General features: G+C 57.8%; 6 protein-coding genes across 6 annotated transcripts; 2 read left to right on the top strand and 4 right to left on the bottom strand.

Annotated features, from left to right (window-relative positions):
- On the top strand, window positions 1-2,061 carry BKCO1_22000115 (uncharacterized protein; the record flags this gene model as incomplete). Its single annotated transcript, XM_020272778.1, has 6 exons — window positions 1-101; window positions 163-197; window positions 250-319; window positions 374-541; window positions 603-961; window positions 1,019-2,061. The coding sequence occupies 6 exons, from the start codon at window positions 1-3 to the stop codon at window positions 2,059-2,061; spliced, it is 1,776 nt and encodes a 591-aa protein (XP_020130751.1).
- A 495-nt stretch (window positions 2,062-2,556) lies between these two features.
- BKCO1_22000116 (f-box domain-containing protein) lies at window positions 2,557-5,239 on the top strand (the record flags this gene model as incomplete). The annotated part of the gene is made up of 2 exons (XM_020272779.1): window positions 2,557-3,406; window positions 3,465-5,239. The coding sequence occupies 2 exons, from the start codon at window positions 2,557-2,559 to the stop codon at window positions 5,237-5,239; spliced, it is 2,625 nt and encodes an 874-aa protein (XP_020130748.1).
- Window positions 5,240-6,387: 1,148 nt separating this feature from the next.
- BKCO1_22000117 (extracellular serine-rich protein) lies at window positions 6,388-7,551 on the bottom strand (the record flags this gene model as incomplete). Its single annotated transcript, XM_020272780.1, has 2 exons — window positions 6,388-6,712; window positions 6,818-7,551. The coding sequence occupies 2 exons, from the start codon at window positions 7,549-7,551 to the stop codon at window positions 6,388-6,390; spliced, it is 1,059 nt and encodes a 352-aa protein (XP_020130749.1).
- Window positions 7,552-8,826: 1,275 nt separating this feature from the next.
- BKCO1_22000118 (centromere protein x) lies at window positions 8,827-9,534 on the bottom strand (the record flags this gene model as incomplete). The annotated part of the gene is made up of 2 exons (XM_020272781.1): window positions 8,827-8,874; window positions 8,971-9,534. 2 exons carry the CDS (start codon window positions 9,532-9,534, stop codon window positions 8,827-8,829), a joined length of 612 nt encoding a protein of 203 aa, XP_020130752.1.
- A 740-nt stretch (window positions 9,535-10,274) lies between these two features.
- BKCO1_22000119 (mif domain-containing protein) lies at window positions 10,275-11,419 on the bottom strand (the record flags this gene model as incomplete). The annotated part of the gene is made up of 2 exons (XM_020272782.1): window positions 10,275-10,970; window positions 11,021-11,419. The coding sequence occupies 2 exons, from the start codon at window positions 11,417-11,419 to the stop codon at window positions 10,275-10,277; spliced, it is 1,095 nt and encodes a 364-aa protein (XP_020130753.1).
- A 2,652-nt stretch (window positions 11,420-14,071) lies between these two features.
- On the bottom strand, window positions 14,072-15,783 carry BKCO1_22000120 (phosphatidylserine decarboxylase; the record flags this gene model as incomplete). The annotated part of the gene is made up of 2 exons (XM_020272784.1): window positions 14,072-15,320; window positions 15,368-15,783. The coding sequence occupies 2 exons, from the start codon at window positions 15,781-15,783 to the stop codon at window positions 14,072-14,074; spliced, it is 1,665 nt and encodes a 554-aa protein (XP_020130844.1).
- Window positions 15,784-16,109: the final 326 nt, after the last annotated feature.

Raw genomic sequence — 16,109 nt, forward strand, 5'->3', positions numbered from 1 at the left:
ATGTCCGCGCCTAATGCGACCGCAACCAATGGCCATGCGCCACCTGGAGATCTGCCTTCTCTCGCCGCCCTCTTCCTGATCAAGTTCGACCTCAAAGTCGGGTGAGTGCCGCTCGACATCTCCCTACGCCAGGCAGCCCTCAATGCTGATCGCGTGTCGCAGCTACACCATCACCTGGAAGCGCTCCCGGCCCGACCGTACGTTTCCGCCCACCGCGCTCCAAGTGAAGCCACGCTGATCGCGCCGCAGTCGAACTCGATGGAGCCGTAGAATTCAAGTCGTTGCCTTCGGGCCTGCATAGCGTCAAAGAAGACCTGGTGTATGTACGGGACACAAATGGGGACCGAACCAGGCGCTGACTCCAGATGACAAGATACTTCGTTCACGAACAGTACGTAGGGCTCAGCGCATTCATCAATGATCCGGCATCTGAAGCGGAGCGCAACGCGCATCTTGTGGCTGTGGGCATCCTGGTACCTCTAAGCCAGGGTCGCCTTGGACGGAGCTGGCTGCACGCCCAAAGACTCCGAGAGCTGGCCAAGTACGTGCAACAGCTGCCTGCCATCCTTTTGCCCGCACTAGCAATGCTGACGCAACCACAGGCTGCTCGCGCATGACACAACAAAGACGGAGCCCCTGGAGCAATACTGGACCGCCAATTCTGCAGAGCGCAGCGCCGATACCCCAGAAAATGAGCTGTCCGAGACGTCATCCACCGTTTCGCGTCCTCCACCTTCGGTGCTTAGGAAGAAAAAGAGCTATGCGAGAGATCGCGGGCTGTCCAACGTGACTGCGTTCCATCCTACACATGAAACCTTGGATGTCGCCCATCCCGCCCTGTCCATAATCAAGTACATAGATACCTTCGGCCCTTTGGTCTTCCCTCTCCTTAGATTGGCGTTGCTTAGGAAGCGCGTCTTGTTCATCACGCCTCCGCCGGTTCGGTTGGCTTGCGAGTTTGGTATGCCGTTTTCCCTACGCCCCTTCGGCAAAGCCCAATGCTGACTTTCCCTGGTAGTTTATGACCTCTCGATACTTTCAACCATTCCTTCCTCGGTTACAGATGTTCTCCCTCCAGGGTCTGAACCGTTGCAACGATTGCGAAGCTTGTTCACAGTTGGGATCCACGACATTCCCAAGTTGCAGGAGGATGCGTCCAAACACGAATCTGCGAAGCTGTCGAATGAGCCTCTGGAGGAAGGTAATTGGTCTCCAGGCTGGGCAGCCTGTACCACTGATGAAGTCCTGGCCATCAAGACGAACCTCTACGATGTCACTGTCGAGCTGCCAGCGCAAGTGGAATCCTCGATAGAAGAAAAGCGATGGCCGAGGATCAAGACGGCGGCAGGCAGAGAGATCAAGGCGACTCAGCGAGACTTGAGACGATTCCGCATCCTGCACGCAGAGCTTCGCAAAACGCAACGGCACTCTGTCGAAATGCCACGGGCCGAGGAACAAGAGTCAGACGAGGAGTCAGACGATGACAATGCAGCATTGCTCGGGTCGTCACCACGGGCCGAGAGCAATTGCGGCGGCGACGAGGAAGTGTACGCGGACAACCTGATCGAAGCTTCGACGTGGGCAGCACTTGCCTACTCAGGGTTCATGTGGTGGGCGTCGGCGGGCGAGAAGGATGCCTCATTTTCTGAGGAAGCAGACCGCGACCGGGCGTTGGTTGGCGACCTGTCGGACTTCATGACCATGTCACACGCGTCGCACGCGTCACTCCGCAGCTCGGACGAGGCAATGGCGCAGACGTGGTACCAAGGGGCAACGGCCCCTCACACAGCCATCATTGCCTACTTCCACCGCGTTACGGCGGAGATATTCAGCACTCTCGGCGACATCGTTGATGCAGCGGACGACGAAGATCACGGCTCGGATGGGGACGATGGAGGAGATTCGGTGGTGGTGCACGGCGATGACGTCAGTAGGATGGGGTTGGATGTTTGGAGCGAGTCGGACAAGGATTTTGTGCAAGAGGTGCTGCAGATGTACTTTGGAAGGAGGGCAGATGTGCACGGCGGAAGCATCGAGTGCTGTGGCATCAAGATCTGCTGAGGGGCTTCCACTATGGGATTTTGCAGAAGGGGGGGAGAAATACCATTTCGGCGACGTGACCAGCGGGAGCCGTCGCATCTGCTAGCATTGGAAACGAAGACATGACGCAGTGGCATGGTGGGCTTCTACCTAGTATCTGCCCCTCTCCAACGCTCGGGCTGGGCGCTTGGCGCTTGGCGCTGGGCGCGGGCGCTGGGGCTCCGCCGTGGGCGCGCCCTCGGCCCAAAGCGGTTAGGCTTCCCGTCGCGCGCACGGCGACCATGGCAGCTCCCAGCTACAGCGCCCTCCATCACCCAAACACAACCCTTCCACGGCGACCTGCAGGTCGGCACGCCTCGATCTTGAGCTGCGCGCCCGTCCCGCAACACCGTGCCTCGCGATTCAAAATCATCGCCATCGTCAAGCAATTGCTCGCCCAAGCGCGCCAGCTTGTGAAGCCAATATGGCGGCCAACCACAGTAAGTCCCGCCTCTCACCTACAACCCACTGCCATCCATGTTCTCTAAGTCCACCCGCACAGCCGACGCTGCATCCGTCTCGTCCGCGCTTCGTGACATACTGAGTGCCCTCACTCTAGCCGACTCCGCGCATCCGTCTCCGGCTGCCTCTTCATCTTCGGCCTCCGGCGCTAGCTCGCAGCATGCGTCCTCGACCGAGTCTGACCGCCAGCTCGCCCTGTACCATTTGAACTTCGCTGGCATCAGCTTGTGTAGCGATGCCACCTCACTCTCACTCCACCACGCGTTTCCTCTGTTGCGCCCGCCCAACTCACAGGCTGTGACCGGCACCCTCCTAGTCTCACATGATGTCTTCAATGTAGCGCCGCGCACGCTCTTGGCATACGCCTTACCTGAAAGCACAACTGTTACTGACGTCTGGCCTGACCGCCTCGCCGATGACAACGCAGCCGCCAGGTATTCCATGTATCCCCTTCTAGAAGCTGTCCAGGGAGGAAACGCCAAGCGGGCCCCCCTGGCCGCTTTCAACGATTGGGCTGCCGGTCGTGGGCTTGCTCATGCCCATGCACCCCCCATGGCTGGCCCTCATCCTGGCCAGCTCTTGACCCAAATCCCTCAGGAGATGTTCGACTACATCGCAACATACTTGTCACGCGACGACTTCAAGGCCCTTCGTCTGACTTCTCGACTGATGTGCGCGCGCACGACTGGTGTGTTCTTCAAGACCATTGTCGTGCCTTTCCGTTCTGGCATGTTCGGCGAGGAGCTTCGAGCCGAGATGAATACCGACCCCGGCAATGGAGAAAGCAAGAGCACGGCGACCAATGTCTTCGAGAGATTCGGCCACCATATGCAGAAGTTTGGCGTCAGCTACGAAGTTGACGAAGGTTAGTCCTCTCATGTCCGTTTAAGCCATCCTTCATTAACTTTGTTAAGCACCATTAGCCATCTTGCCCAAGGTGGTGCAGCAACTCCTCACCAGGTCGTATTGGGGAAGCTACTACTGGCCAGCCGATCCCAACGAACATGAGGATACGCCAGCATCCGCAGTCGACGAAATTATAGGAATGAAGGGAGCCTTATCCAAGATGGAGAACCTGAAGGAGCTTGCTCTGTCGATCGATAGCGGTCTTGGCTGGCTTTCAGGCCCAGACAAGTCCATTCGTTCTCAGATGATACACGACCGTGTGGACCTGTTCCCGGGATCCTATGGCCTGCCCTCAAGGAGAACACAGGCACAGCGGGAGCTTTGGGACTACATCAAGTCGCAATATGCAGCTCGTGGCGAGCTTCGGCATCTTGCTCGATCTCGGCTTTATAGGTTCGAACGCGCTGAGTGCATCACCCTACAGGATCCCACCATCTACAGTGGAGTACCGATTGAGCTGCAGTACGTCGACGGCAGGACCCTCATGGAAGCAAACCCTCTGGACGGCGAAGTGCATGCCCCCGACGACGAAGTGGCTAAATTGCCTTCTGCAAACGGCCTACTTGTTACCGCTCTGGATCGAGATCCCACACAGTCGTCTTCATCCTATCCGGTGCTCCCGGGTAGTTTCACTATCTCCCAAGTCGGCGCGCTGATGAGAGTCAAATGGGGCCAAGAGTCTCTAAAGGACGCGTTCATCATGGGTGTTAAAGAATCGAGGACATGCAGGGCGGTCAGCAGTCTCAATCTGGCCTCTTTACCCGGTCGATACCTGGATGACTTTGGCCAGCCAGAGTTTTGGAAAGCTTTGCCCTCTCTGGAAACACTCAACGTGATGGTCATGGGAGAACATGGCGAGGTCGAGTACGATTCTGACTCCATCTTGCAATACCACACTGTTCCGATGTCGAGGGCCGTCGCGCCGTTCAAGAAGTTCCTTAGGGACCGAATCGCGACGTTGGAAAACATCAAAACCCTTGGAATCGGCTGGACAAGCGGCGGTGAGCATGCGACTGGACTTTGTGGCAGGAACAATAACCTGCTCCCGGCTCCCTTTCTACGTTCACAGCCGCTACCGACGACAATGATGATGGACGACGTCGTAGTGTTTCCCCATGTTCAACACCTGACCATCAAGAACAGCTGGATGACGGCGAGGGGGGTGGAATACCTCGTTGATGCCCATCGGGAGTGTAGGCTTCGAAAACTAACTCTCGATTCAGTTTCGTTGCAGGTTCTGCCTCTTAGGTCGGGCGGACAGATTCCAGAGCAAACTACCAAGGTTTACTTAGAGCAGCAAGGTTCCAACGATATCGCGCTCGACTGGCCATTTAGAGCATGGTCCTGGCCACAAGTCCTAGATGCAGTCTCACCAGATGCCAACTTCGAACTTTTGGGGGAGATCTCAGCAAACACCAAGGGTCGTGGAGCTCTTGAAGAGCTAGAACTCATCTCATGTGGACACAGCACCATCGATCATGCTCTTTGGACTTTTACGGGGTTGGACTTTCAGATGTTTCAGGAAGTCTACCAGTGGAAGCGTGAACCGTCGAACTCTTACTTCCAGGCACGCCGCTCCGAGCTCGAGCAGCTCATGCCCAGGGGCAATGACAGATGGACTGCTGCAATCATCCCGCTCATACCTCGAACAGAGGCCAACGCTCTCAAGGCTATTTGGGGAGCCACAATTGGCTGGCAGGATGAAGAATCCACCTTCGCTGCTACTTTGGACGGCTGTCGTCCGGGAGGTACGGGACGCTTCTCCGCAGTCATTCGCGCCCCTAGGCACTAAGAGTTCAGTTACCTCTACTTGCCACCTCCCGGTTTTCTTTTACTACTCTGCGATCCATTTCCACGGCGCAAGAGCAGTGTCGACTACACTTTTCAGATTTTTCCCCTTTCCAGTTTTCACAGTTGCTGCCACAGCGCTCATGGACTCTATGCACCTGTTCGCGAGCACCAGGGAAGGTAAATGGCGTTTCTACGGAATGATACCCTAACGGAAGGTTCTTTGATGGAAGGGTTTTTCTTTTCTTTTTCTTAATTCTTCACCTTCTCCCTCGTCGCGAGGCAAAAGAATGCCATAACGAACGGCGAAACGGAGGTGGATTGACAATGGTATTAGGTTGCAGGTGGTGGTAAGAAAATGGTTTAGAAATGAGACAGGAGAAAAAATAATCAAACGGGGAGATGGGTTCCGGTATCACATGAGAACAGGGGCTAGAGTAGTCCGATACAAGAATGGATAAAACTACACAAAGAGCTGAATGTGTGGCTGTGAATACGACTCCTTGTCCTTACGAAAAGTAGCATCACGGATAGTGGTTCTGGCCAAAACCAAAGGAGAGAAGGGTGAAGGGATGACGGCAATGGTTTTCTCGATTCGGATCTTCCTTGTCGTCTTTCTAACGATACTAAAGCTTCATCCTCATTACTGACCTCTGCCGTGTACGCACTGACAACAGATATCGTGCGTTCTAAATGGGGGTATTTTTTGATTGTAGCGAGAAGAGGAAGAAAAAGAAAAGCATAAGCAAGGGAAGGAAGGGGAATAGGGGAAAACAAGCTGGATGTCATCCCAACAAGAATGTGGGTAATGACATCCTTATCTTGAAAAAATGAGCAAAGGACCAGCCAGTTCACATACGACGAAGGGAAGAAGAGTAAAGGGGAAAAAAGGAGAGAGGTAAGGAAAGATGCAAAGAAAAGGGTATAGAAACAAGTCATGCGTGCCCATTTATATCCATTAAGAACTCCTCCGCCCATCGACACAATAACGTGTGATACAACCCCGGACCCAGTTCAAGTCATCATCCCTTTACAGAAGGAAAACGCGCTCCCAAGCTCGCACGATCCACGTGTGGTGTCCTCCTCCTCCCTGCAGCTACTCCCACCAACCACCACTCGCGACACACACGCACACACAATCATCTCACCATCTTACAACAGCGCCAAAACGGCCACGCCCAACGCCAAGGCCGCGCCGGCGGACGACGACGTCACGACGTCGCCGGCCACGCGGGGGCCGGCGTTGGTGGTCTGCTGCGCGGGGTTGCTGCTGTCGGTGCCGGACGCGCCGGCGGCGGTGTCGGCGCCGGCCGCGGCGCCGGCCTGGCCGCCGGAAGACGATGAACCGCTGCCGCTGCTACTGCCGCCTGCGGTGGCGTTTGACATGGCCGAGGGGATCTGGCCGGGCGACAGGTTCTCGGCGGCGGCGCCGGCGAGCTGCTTGTAGGCAGTGAGGGTCTTTTGGCCGGTGGAGGCACTGTGAAAAAAAAAAAAAGGAGTTGTATTAGCTTCTGCTGTTCGTGGTGTTGAGGTGAGGGGAGGGAGGTGGGTGTGTGTGTGTGTGTGACGAGGAGGAACTTACGCGTTGATGGCGCCGACCATGCCGGCTTGACAGTGCTTGCCCTGGGAGCAGTAGAACCAGATGGGCTTCGCGTCCGAGACCTTGATCGTGTACGTCAACTTGCCGCCGACTGTGCCTGACGAAGCGGCGGCCATCATGGTCCCGTTGCTCGCGGCGGCAGCGGAAGCGGTGTCGGCGAGCGCGGCGGGCATGAAGCCGGAGAAGAAGGCGTTGGAGCTGGCGTTGGGCATGCTGATGGACATGGGCATGCACGGTGCGTCGAACGTCGACTGCACGACCGAGTGGTTCATCGGGTTGAACTGGAACTGCACGAAGCTGCCCATGTCCGCCTTGATGTCGTCCGGCTGGAACGTCAGCGACCCGTTCGACCCGCCAACCTGCACCACCTGCACCTTGTCGCCTGGGCCCGGCGTCGCGCCACCCGTCTGCCCTGCGCCTGGCGTGGCTGCCGCCGCCGCCGCCGCTGCTGCTGCCGACCAGCCGGGGGTTTCTGCTGCAGCAGGGGTCTCTGCGGCGGCAGCGGCCGGGGTCCCCCAGGCTGCTGAGTCTTTCATGTGCTCGGTACGTTTGTTGAGGGCGACGCTTCGGCGACCGAAGCTGTTGTAATTCGAGCTGCCGTAGGGGAGGGCGGCGCGGGGTACTGCGAGTTGCATGTTTGTCCGGGGCTTGAAGTATGCCTGCGCGCCGTCGGCGGCGAGGAGAAGCGTGGTGGTGAAAAGCGTTGAGAAATGCATCCTTCCTGAAGAGCTGTGGTTTTGTATCCGACTAGCGGAGTTTGCGTTGTAAATGATTAAGAATGAGAAGAGGCTTGCGCTGTTTGTCGACTGGACTAGCCAGCGAGAAGGATATTAAAGAGAACGTAGTCGTGAGGATGCGAAAACTAAGGAAACAGAAGGGCTGTTGGAAGAAAACAGCTCTAGAGAGAGTGGGCGGCTGCGGAAGAAAAGGGCACGGCTTGACACGGTTCGAAGGAGAGAAAACGCTTGATAAGGAACTGAACGGCTGTTCGGAAGGACGTGTCCATTACTTGAATCGCATGAATTTGTGAAGAGGCGCAGACGTGAGCCACGGCGTCTCAGATATGGCCTTCGGCACACGTTCACGGTGGGCTGCGACGTCTTGCGGCGCAGCAGTGCTCCAGCGCCATAGTAAATGCCACGGGCGGGTGTTGATGCATGCGGGATGATCGGCACCGGCTATGCCGATCAAACTTTTAAAGTTATCTAAAAGCCAAGATAATAAGAGACGCTGTGCTGTCTGGCGATCCCGTCCCTTGGATATGCCAGACCTCGGGGATCGCCATAAGACTTGAGAGCGGCCGATGAGCTGTGCAACAACTTAGTAGTTGTGTAGCGGCAATCCGAGTGCTGCACAAAATAAATTCCCGGAATGGTGAGCTGCTGACCTTCCTTCTGTTTGTGGGCTCGTTGTGGAGAGGTCGTCTGAGAAGCCAGGCTTGGCTTTTGGGTGATTGCATGGCGTTGGGCGTGGTTGGGGTGAGGCTTGACAAGCGAGGTCTCAGTCTCGTCGCGGATCGCAGACGTGCGGCAGCCCCAGACGCTCACGCCTCCACTTCCGTCCGGAATGCGCAACAGCCGATCGGATCCCTGATAATTCCTCATTAACCAATAGTCTGGACCATTGCTAATGTCCCCTTTTTTTTTCTTGAACCGAAAGAGGCCCTAGCCGCCTTAACCCAAGCTTTTCTGTAGGGTTGCAGCCGCCACACTCCCCCCTCTCGTCTGTGGCTACCGACGCCTCGGAAGAAAAGCATCGATCCAAGACCAGAGGACCAAGTGACAAGCGCCAGTAGCCCCCGACCGTATTCCGAGTCTTTCTTGTGCCTCTCGTCAAAAAAAAGCACATCCCTGGTCCCACGGGCCACTCCCTCATGATTCGATCAGATGCATCAGTGTAGCTCATGAATAATGCGTCTTTGAGAGAATCTAGTCGAACGTCAGACCGCCCCATTTTACGCCAATCGCATCATCACGGCGCCAGTGGCGGGGTCAGAAGTCGAGCAGCAGCTGCGGCGCGAGCTTCTCGAGATCCTCGACCTAACAAGAGCGAGGCACGGCATAGTCAGCGATCGACCACCAATCAGTATTCCATAGCTATTGTGTCCTCATCCCTGAGGCAAATGCAACACTCACCTGCAGGAAGCCATCGCCCGAATCGTCCTTTTTCTTTCCGTCTGCCTCCTCCCGCTCGTACATGGCCCGAGCGAGCGCCTCGCGCACAAACGTCTCGACGTACTTGCTCGCCACCGCCATTGCTTCTTTCCCGATCCGCACCTCTTCGTCTTGGAAGCCCTCATGCAGGAGCCTGTTGAGGAGCTTCGGCGGGATGGGAGGCTGGTCGTCCGTTCCCATAGAGTCTTGCGACGCGGGCGGCACAGCAACAGCGTTCGAAGTGGACGCGTCATTGTCGGCACCGGCGTTGGTTGAACGGCGGCGATTAATCTCCTCATCGAGAGCGTGACTGTCATCGTCAATGTCATCAAGATCCGTGTCTGATGAGATGAGCGTGGTAGCAGGCCTGAAGGCTGCCACACGCGACGCGGAAGCTGCAGGTCTGCTTGTCGATCCAGCCGCAGCGGCCGTCGCACGAGGGGCTGGGGCTTTCGAAATGTCAGGGTCGCTGGTGTTCGACTTGCCGCTGACCCGCCGCGGCGGTTTGAAAGCCGTGTTCTTGCTGGTTGTTCTGACGGGTGGCATGATGTTCTTGGGTGGGTGTGGAGTCGCTGGCGGCGATGATGATGCTGGGGGTATGCAAGACGCGTCTGGCTGGCGTGGGGAAAGCGTGGTCCGTTCGTCTGACGCGTCCGACCGAACACGACAACACGTGGGCGCTAACTGACTGGCCCCAATCGGTTAAGTGCCTGCTGCCGCTGAGCCGCTGTGCCGCTTTTAGGGCAACCATTGTGGAGAAACGGCAGAGTGGATCGTGGATCGCAGATGTAGCTTAATTCCATTTGGCAGGGTTCACATTACATCATGCTCCACTTGTGTGGCTTTGCGGGGGGCGAGACGCCTGCTGCAAAGATGACAGGCTGTCACGCGGTCACAGCGACGTCTCCAAAGAATACAGTTGCTTGAAGGTCTATGAGACGGTGTTAGGAACAGTGGCCTGCGACGATGTGCCAGGGTTTGGTTTTGTGGGAAAAATGAAAACGGAAAAAGGAAAGGGTATATGCTGCGCTGCTATGCTCGTTGGAAAGCAATGCTAACAAGAGACTTCTGAGGGATCCCACACGAATGAAAACCTGGAACCCAAAACGCCACAGATGCTATGCAGCCACCTTGTGCCACCGTGCTCACTACCTTGCAAGACACGCCCTCTCATTGGCCTCTGGAGACCAAGGGACGCCCGGAGACCTGGACGTGCTTGTTCCAGAAACCTTCCGCAATTGGTCAGAATCAATGAATCCGGGACATGCTCAGCTCCGACATGCAAGTCATCTCCTGAAAATGGCGATGAAACTCTTCCTCTTGCCGATCCTGGGCATTGGCTTGTCGTCGGGAACCGGTGGGGCCAGAAGGTTGGGAGTTGACTTCATGAGGGATGGCTTGGACTTCCTGGCGGAGAAACCGTCCAGCTTGCCGTCAACAGGGAAGAAATCGGCCTTCTCGTCGTACTCGGCAATCGCAGTGACGGAATCGAATGGCCCCGGGCTAGGGATGGGCGGAGTGATCACGCGGCCCGACCTGGTCGAACCTTTGCGCGACAGGGTCAAGCTCTTCTTGGGCTTCAGGCTAGACCTTCTGGACGCCTTGGTCACGGCGCGCTTCAGGCCGCCACTTTCCTCTGCTTGCCTCCTTTCTTCGCGCTCGATGTCACCGAGAACAGTGCGACCGCCGGTAGCCAGGTTGGCCTCTTCAATGGCTTGGAACTTGACAATGCCCCGGTCTGCTGGAACGCCGAGAATGTCGCGGAGGAAGGATTGGAGCATGGCCGTGTTGCGTTTGTTCGTCACGGGTTGGAGCTGCGAGGGAAGTGCAGTAATGGTGAGAATGTAGGCCGGCTCGAATGAGCCACCAAGCAAGAGGCAGGCCGACTGGTAAAGGCTGACCATGACGCAGTGTTCGGGGCGCTGGAAGCGCTGTGACATCTGAGAGGAAAGGTCTGTGACCAGAGTGTACTCATCCTTGATCTGCATGCGGCATTAGAACTAGAACTCGGGTATGCACCGAGGATACATACAATCACGTTGGTCTTCAGTTCAGCAACAATGGGGCTGTCCTTGCTGATTCGGTCACGAGCGGGGCCCGTCGTGTCCCTCTCGTTGAACTGGCCCTCGAAATACTGAGCCCTCTTGGAAGGGTGGCTGCGAGGGAGGCCATTGGTGGGATCCGGGTCCTTCTTCTCGCCGGGAGCGCCCCATTCGAGGTTGCGGGTGATGCCTTTGCGGTCCACCAGAGAGTCGCCCTCAGCAAAGCCGCGCGGAGAAGTGGGAGGGATCTCCTCGAAGGAGAAGCTGGACTGGGCCGGGGAAAACTGATCGCGGTCCGCGGGCGGGGCGAGCAAGGTGGCGCCCACGGGCTTGGGGAACTGGTCGGCGGAGGATGACATGGTAGAGGTCGAGGTTCGTTCGCGAGACATGTTGGATGGAGTGCGTGTGTGTACTGAGTGAGGCATGCTTCCGGTCGTGGCGAATATGTGTACGTGTATGTGCGGAGATGTTTGGCGGCGCGCAGTGAAGATGACGATCAACGTGCGGAATTCTGTTGAGCACAGATATGCGGGATTCAGGCGGGCGGCGCAGGTACTTGTGACATTCCTGGGTAGTGTACTCGGTAGTGTATACGATCAGTGGCGGGAGGAGCTGGAGGGCTGACTGTGGCCAGACGCGCCAGGAGCGGCAGTTTGCGGACGCCCGGGGATTGTGGCGTGCCGGCGGCAGCTAGAATGGGACGACGGGGAGCTGGAGGGCAGGAGCTAAGTGGACATGGCTCGCCCTCGCGGGAGGAAGAGGAGGGCAAAATGTCAAGTCGCCGGCCGCCACAGAAAAGCAAGCTGGGACGGGGATGCACATGCAATGCGGCAGCAGCGATGGGCGCGGGCGGCGGGCGGCGGGCGGCACACGACCTGGGCGCACACACACATTCCACAGCACCCCGGCCCTGGCAGCCGCGCACATCGCTAAAACGCTCTCGGCTGGTCGCATCGCGAGCATCAGCGACCGTGGGCGGTGGGCTGTGGGCTGTGGGCCATGGCTGTGGGCAAGCCGCGGCCGGCGTGGAGGGGAGGGACCAGGCCGCCCCTGCCAGCGCCGCTGCCCTGCCCGAGCCGAAGCCAAGCCCGGCCAGATAAGGCCCCGGCGACTGGACCGGTGCCAATGACCGTCCGCACGAATATCTGCGAATCGATGCCGGCGTCTGCACCTCCCTGCGATTCGACGCGGCAGCCAGGGGGCGCGGCCAAGGGCGCAGCGTTGCCGGCGAAGACGCCGGCCGTGGGTGCTCCCGGGCTAGCACGCAGGTAGGTAGGCCGGCGCACTCAAAGGGGCGCTGCGTTGAAGGCTCGTTGACTCTTTGGGCCTGCCCTGCACGGCGCTTGCTGAAATTGCTCGGCGGCACCCTCCTCGCCTTCCCCAGCTTGACGCCGTTAGCCAATGCGCGCGCCCACCGTCCGCCCACCATCCGCCCACCATCCGCCTGAAGAGCCCGTCCTGCGCTCCAGCGACATGCTGCGGCGCCATGCCAGGGCCTCCCTCTCACGCTGCCTCTGTTCGTAATGCACACCCCCCGCCGGCCCTGCGATCCGTATTGCATTGTGACGTCCGGCCCCGTGCGTATTCAGAACAACCACCGGTCATCTCCCTGCCACAAGCAGGCCCTCGCCCGACCTCGGCCGGGGTCCGCTGCCCAAAAATAGTGCGCTGTCGTCAGGAGTCCACTGGCTGGCATGTTCCGCCCAGGGCGACGCAGCTCAAGAAGAGATAGATAATGGCCCGCGCCGTGGGGATGATGTGTCCGGCGCCGGGCGCCAGCCGCATGCTGCCAGCCGCGCCGATGCAATGCGATCGACGCGCTCCGCGATCGTTGGCTGTCGTGCAAAGGCTCCAGACCCGGTTGCGCGTAACATTGCACACGCGCTGCTTTGGGCAACCCTGCAATCGCAGGCGGCGGCGTTGATTCGCTGGCGTGGTGCAGAGCAGCGTTTCAACTTCCGCTGTCCACCTGCACGCCGGGGAGTACAAAACGCCTCACCGACCTTTGACTCCACATGCCGTTGGCAATTTGCTTGTTGCTGTCATCATCATACAGCTTTTATTGCGGCTCGAAAGCAGGTCCGTCGGCCCATATATTGCCGTTGTATAGCGTGCAGTGTTGGCTTCCACCTCCGGGCTTCCATCACAACACCTCTAATAAAACTCGATGCCAGGGACCGATCACGCGTTGCCGCCGCTTACCGGGCACGAGACCTGCTGTGCCACGTCCAAGGGGCATCCTCAGCGGGTGTCACTCTGCTAACGCGGGGACCACCAAGAAAAATTGTGTTGTGATGTGCGGATTGGATCTGAAAAGGCTTGGGGTGCAGCAGGACGAACTTGTGCAGCTCGGAAACCCAACGTCTCTCCTGCGAGGGAAATCTTTTCAACGTGGTGTCGCAGACTCCACAATCCGACATGCAGCTACCCACACAGGACGCCAGTTTGCCTCCTCTCTGCCGCTCGTCCTGTTCCACACCCACTCGCCCCGAGGCCCCTTCATACCGTCATCCCCCAGCTTCACCGGACCGTCTGAAGGATTGAATTGAGACATGGTGGTTCGATGTGGGGTACAATGTGTCAAGCATGAATCGCTCAGTTTCTTTCGGTCTTGCCCATTGGCGCGAAGGCCATCAAAACTTCCCTGGTACCTTATAGGACCGGCCCGGGACTCCGCTAGCACTGAAGTTACATGTGGATGGGAGCATCCACTTCTGATGAGAGGTCTCATTTGACGCCTCCCCCGCGGAAACGTCCGGATCTAGGGGCGGTACTAACAGTTAGGCATCCTTAGTCTCCCCTTCACTTTAGAAATCAAAAATATCCAGCACTAGTGCGCGCTAACGGTACGCTTTGAATATGTTGGTCTCCGCTCGAAAGATGAACAACCTCTTTTATCTAGAACATTTTGGCCGCCGTCTCAATCTCCGCAGGATGCAGGTTATGGTACAAGTACAAACACGAAAAAAAAGGAGCCCCAAATACGTGCCGCAAAAATACCTTCTCTTGTTGCTTTTTCATCTCCACCGCCAGAATCTGACCTAATCAGTCTGCACATATCCCATTGCCTGCCCGACCTTGAGCTTCTGACCCTGTTCAATGGTCCACTTCCAGCCTCCCGTCGTGCCAGTGAATCCTTCATCGAGACTTGATTTTCTCTGAGGCTTCGGCGCCTCGAATACGAGCACAATCGTACTTCCCAACTGGAAACCGCCCATCTCTTCTCCCTTCTTCAGAGCATGGCCACCAAGCACATGGCTAGCCCCATCATAGGTTGCCTCTGCATAGCCCGAGTACGCTTCCCCGCGCTCCTGCGCCTCTGCTGCCGCGCGGTCGGCAGCAGTGTCCGTGGTCAGGCTGTTGGTGCGCAGCTCGCGATCAAAGTTGATCACAATCGATCCAACGTTGGTGGCACCGACAGGGACGTAGGAGAAGAAGCCCCAGCGCCATCTCCCAAGAATGGCAACTCGTTCGTTTAGTGTGAAGAGACCGGGCAAAGTCCGCACCAGATAAGGGGAAACGCTATACAGCTCGCCGGCAAAGTGACGCCGAGACTCGGCAACCCAGCTTACGGGGGAGTGGAATCGGTGGTAGTCCCCTGGAGCAAGGTACACCACGCAGTAGTAGAGAGCAGTGGGCTCCTGCGTAGTCATAGGACTCCACCAAGGCCGTTTACCCAACTCGAGATCCGCGCGAACCTCAGCCTCGGCAGACGCGCTGTGAGGTGTTGACTGATCCGAGATCTTGCCTCTTTTGCCACTTGGCGGGCCCGAAAAGAGGTTTGGAAGCGTGTACGAAATACCATTAACATGGGCAAACTCCTCGTCGGCCTTGATGACTTCTTGGTCTCCGTCGGTTGTGCGCTGCTGGCTTGGTTTTGGTGATGACGCCGAAGAAGCAATGTTGGATCCGGCATCCGAATTACGTCTACTCGGAGGGTGGCTTCCCAGAAGAGCATCCAAGCTATACGTCACTCCTTTGACCTGCTCGACCTCACCATTGTCGATGGTTCCGAATTGCACGACCTTGCCGTCGGCGGGTGACACGATAGCATTCGGGTTGGGATCAATCGGCCTCACGCCAGGCTTAAGAGTGCGATAGAAAAACTTGGCCAGGTTTGGGTATTTGTGCAGGTCTTGTTCTTCCATCTCGTCGAGGTTTACGCCGAAAATGAACGAGTATAGCCTGAAGCCAGGGACTCGCAGGTAATACGGGATGTTGAGTTCGTTGAACCGTCCCCAAAGACGTGACAGGGCCTTGAGGGGCAAAGTAGACATGATCTGAACTTGCCTGTCCCGTGTCAGCACAGTGACAGTAGACAGCGAGCCGGAACGTACCATGGGCCGCTGGGCCGGATTCTCTTCCTCTTCGGCGGTCTTTCTCCATCGCCATTGTCACTACCCGCGTACGAGCTGTCGTCGTCACGTTCCTGGGTCTTCGCATCGCGCTGGATGCGATAGAACTGGAAAACGCCCAAGAAGCCGACGCCAAGCGCGATGGGGATGGGTTTCCACTCGATCTTTGTGTTCTTAAGAGCCGCGCCAAGTCTCGAGCGGAACGACTCTTTGCTCCGGTGCTGGCCAGAGTCAAAGCGGCGCGCAGACGCGGCAAAGGTCCTGCAGTGGGACTCAAAGCGGGAACGGGGCGGCGAGGAACAAGGAGGAGCAGCGGGGCGCGGACGCAGCGGGTGGGCGCGTAGGGCGAGGTGGAGACGATGGGACGGTCGGGCGAGCCCTATCCCCGAAGACGCCATCTTATCGTGGCATGTGGTGAGGAGCAATTGCGGCGGCGTGCGAGCAAGTGGCGGAGGTGAAGGCGCACAGATTGTAGACTAGCAGCGATGACGCTGTGGTGGCCCGGGGCGCCGGGCAGTCGGCTTGCGTGAGCTCGCTTGTGCGGCCCTGCAGGTGCAGCTCACTGCCCCAAGCCCCGATCTACGTTACCTGGCGTTTCTGGCACCTTCCCCAGAGCACCACTTCCACTCTGGCCTCACCTTCCGCTGCTGCATTCTGCCCAGATGCTGTCCGCCAGCGCGACCGGCCTCTGACCGACCTCGCGACCAGAGTCCGCGCGCCAGCG

This window comes from Diplodia corticola, assembly GCF_001883845.1.
Source record: "Diplodia corticola strain CBS 112549 chromosome Unknown scaffold22, whole genome shotgun sequence".
NCBI lineage: Eukaryota > Fungi > Ascomycota > Dothideomycetes > Botryosphaeriales > Botryosphaeriaceae > Diplodia > Diplodia corticola.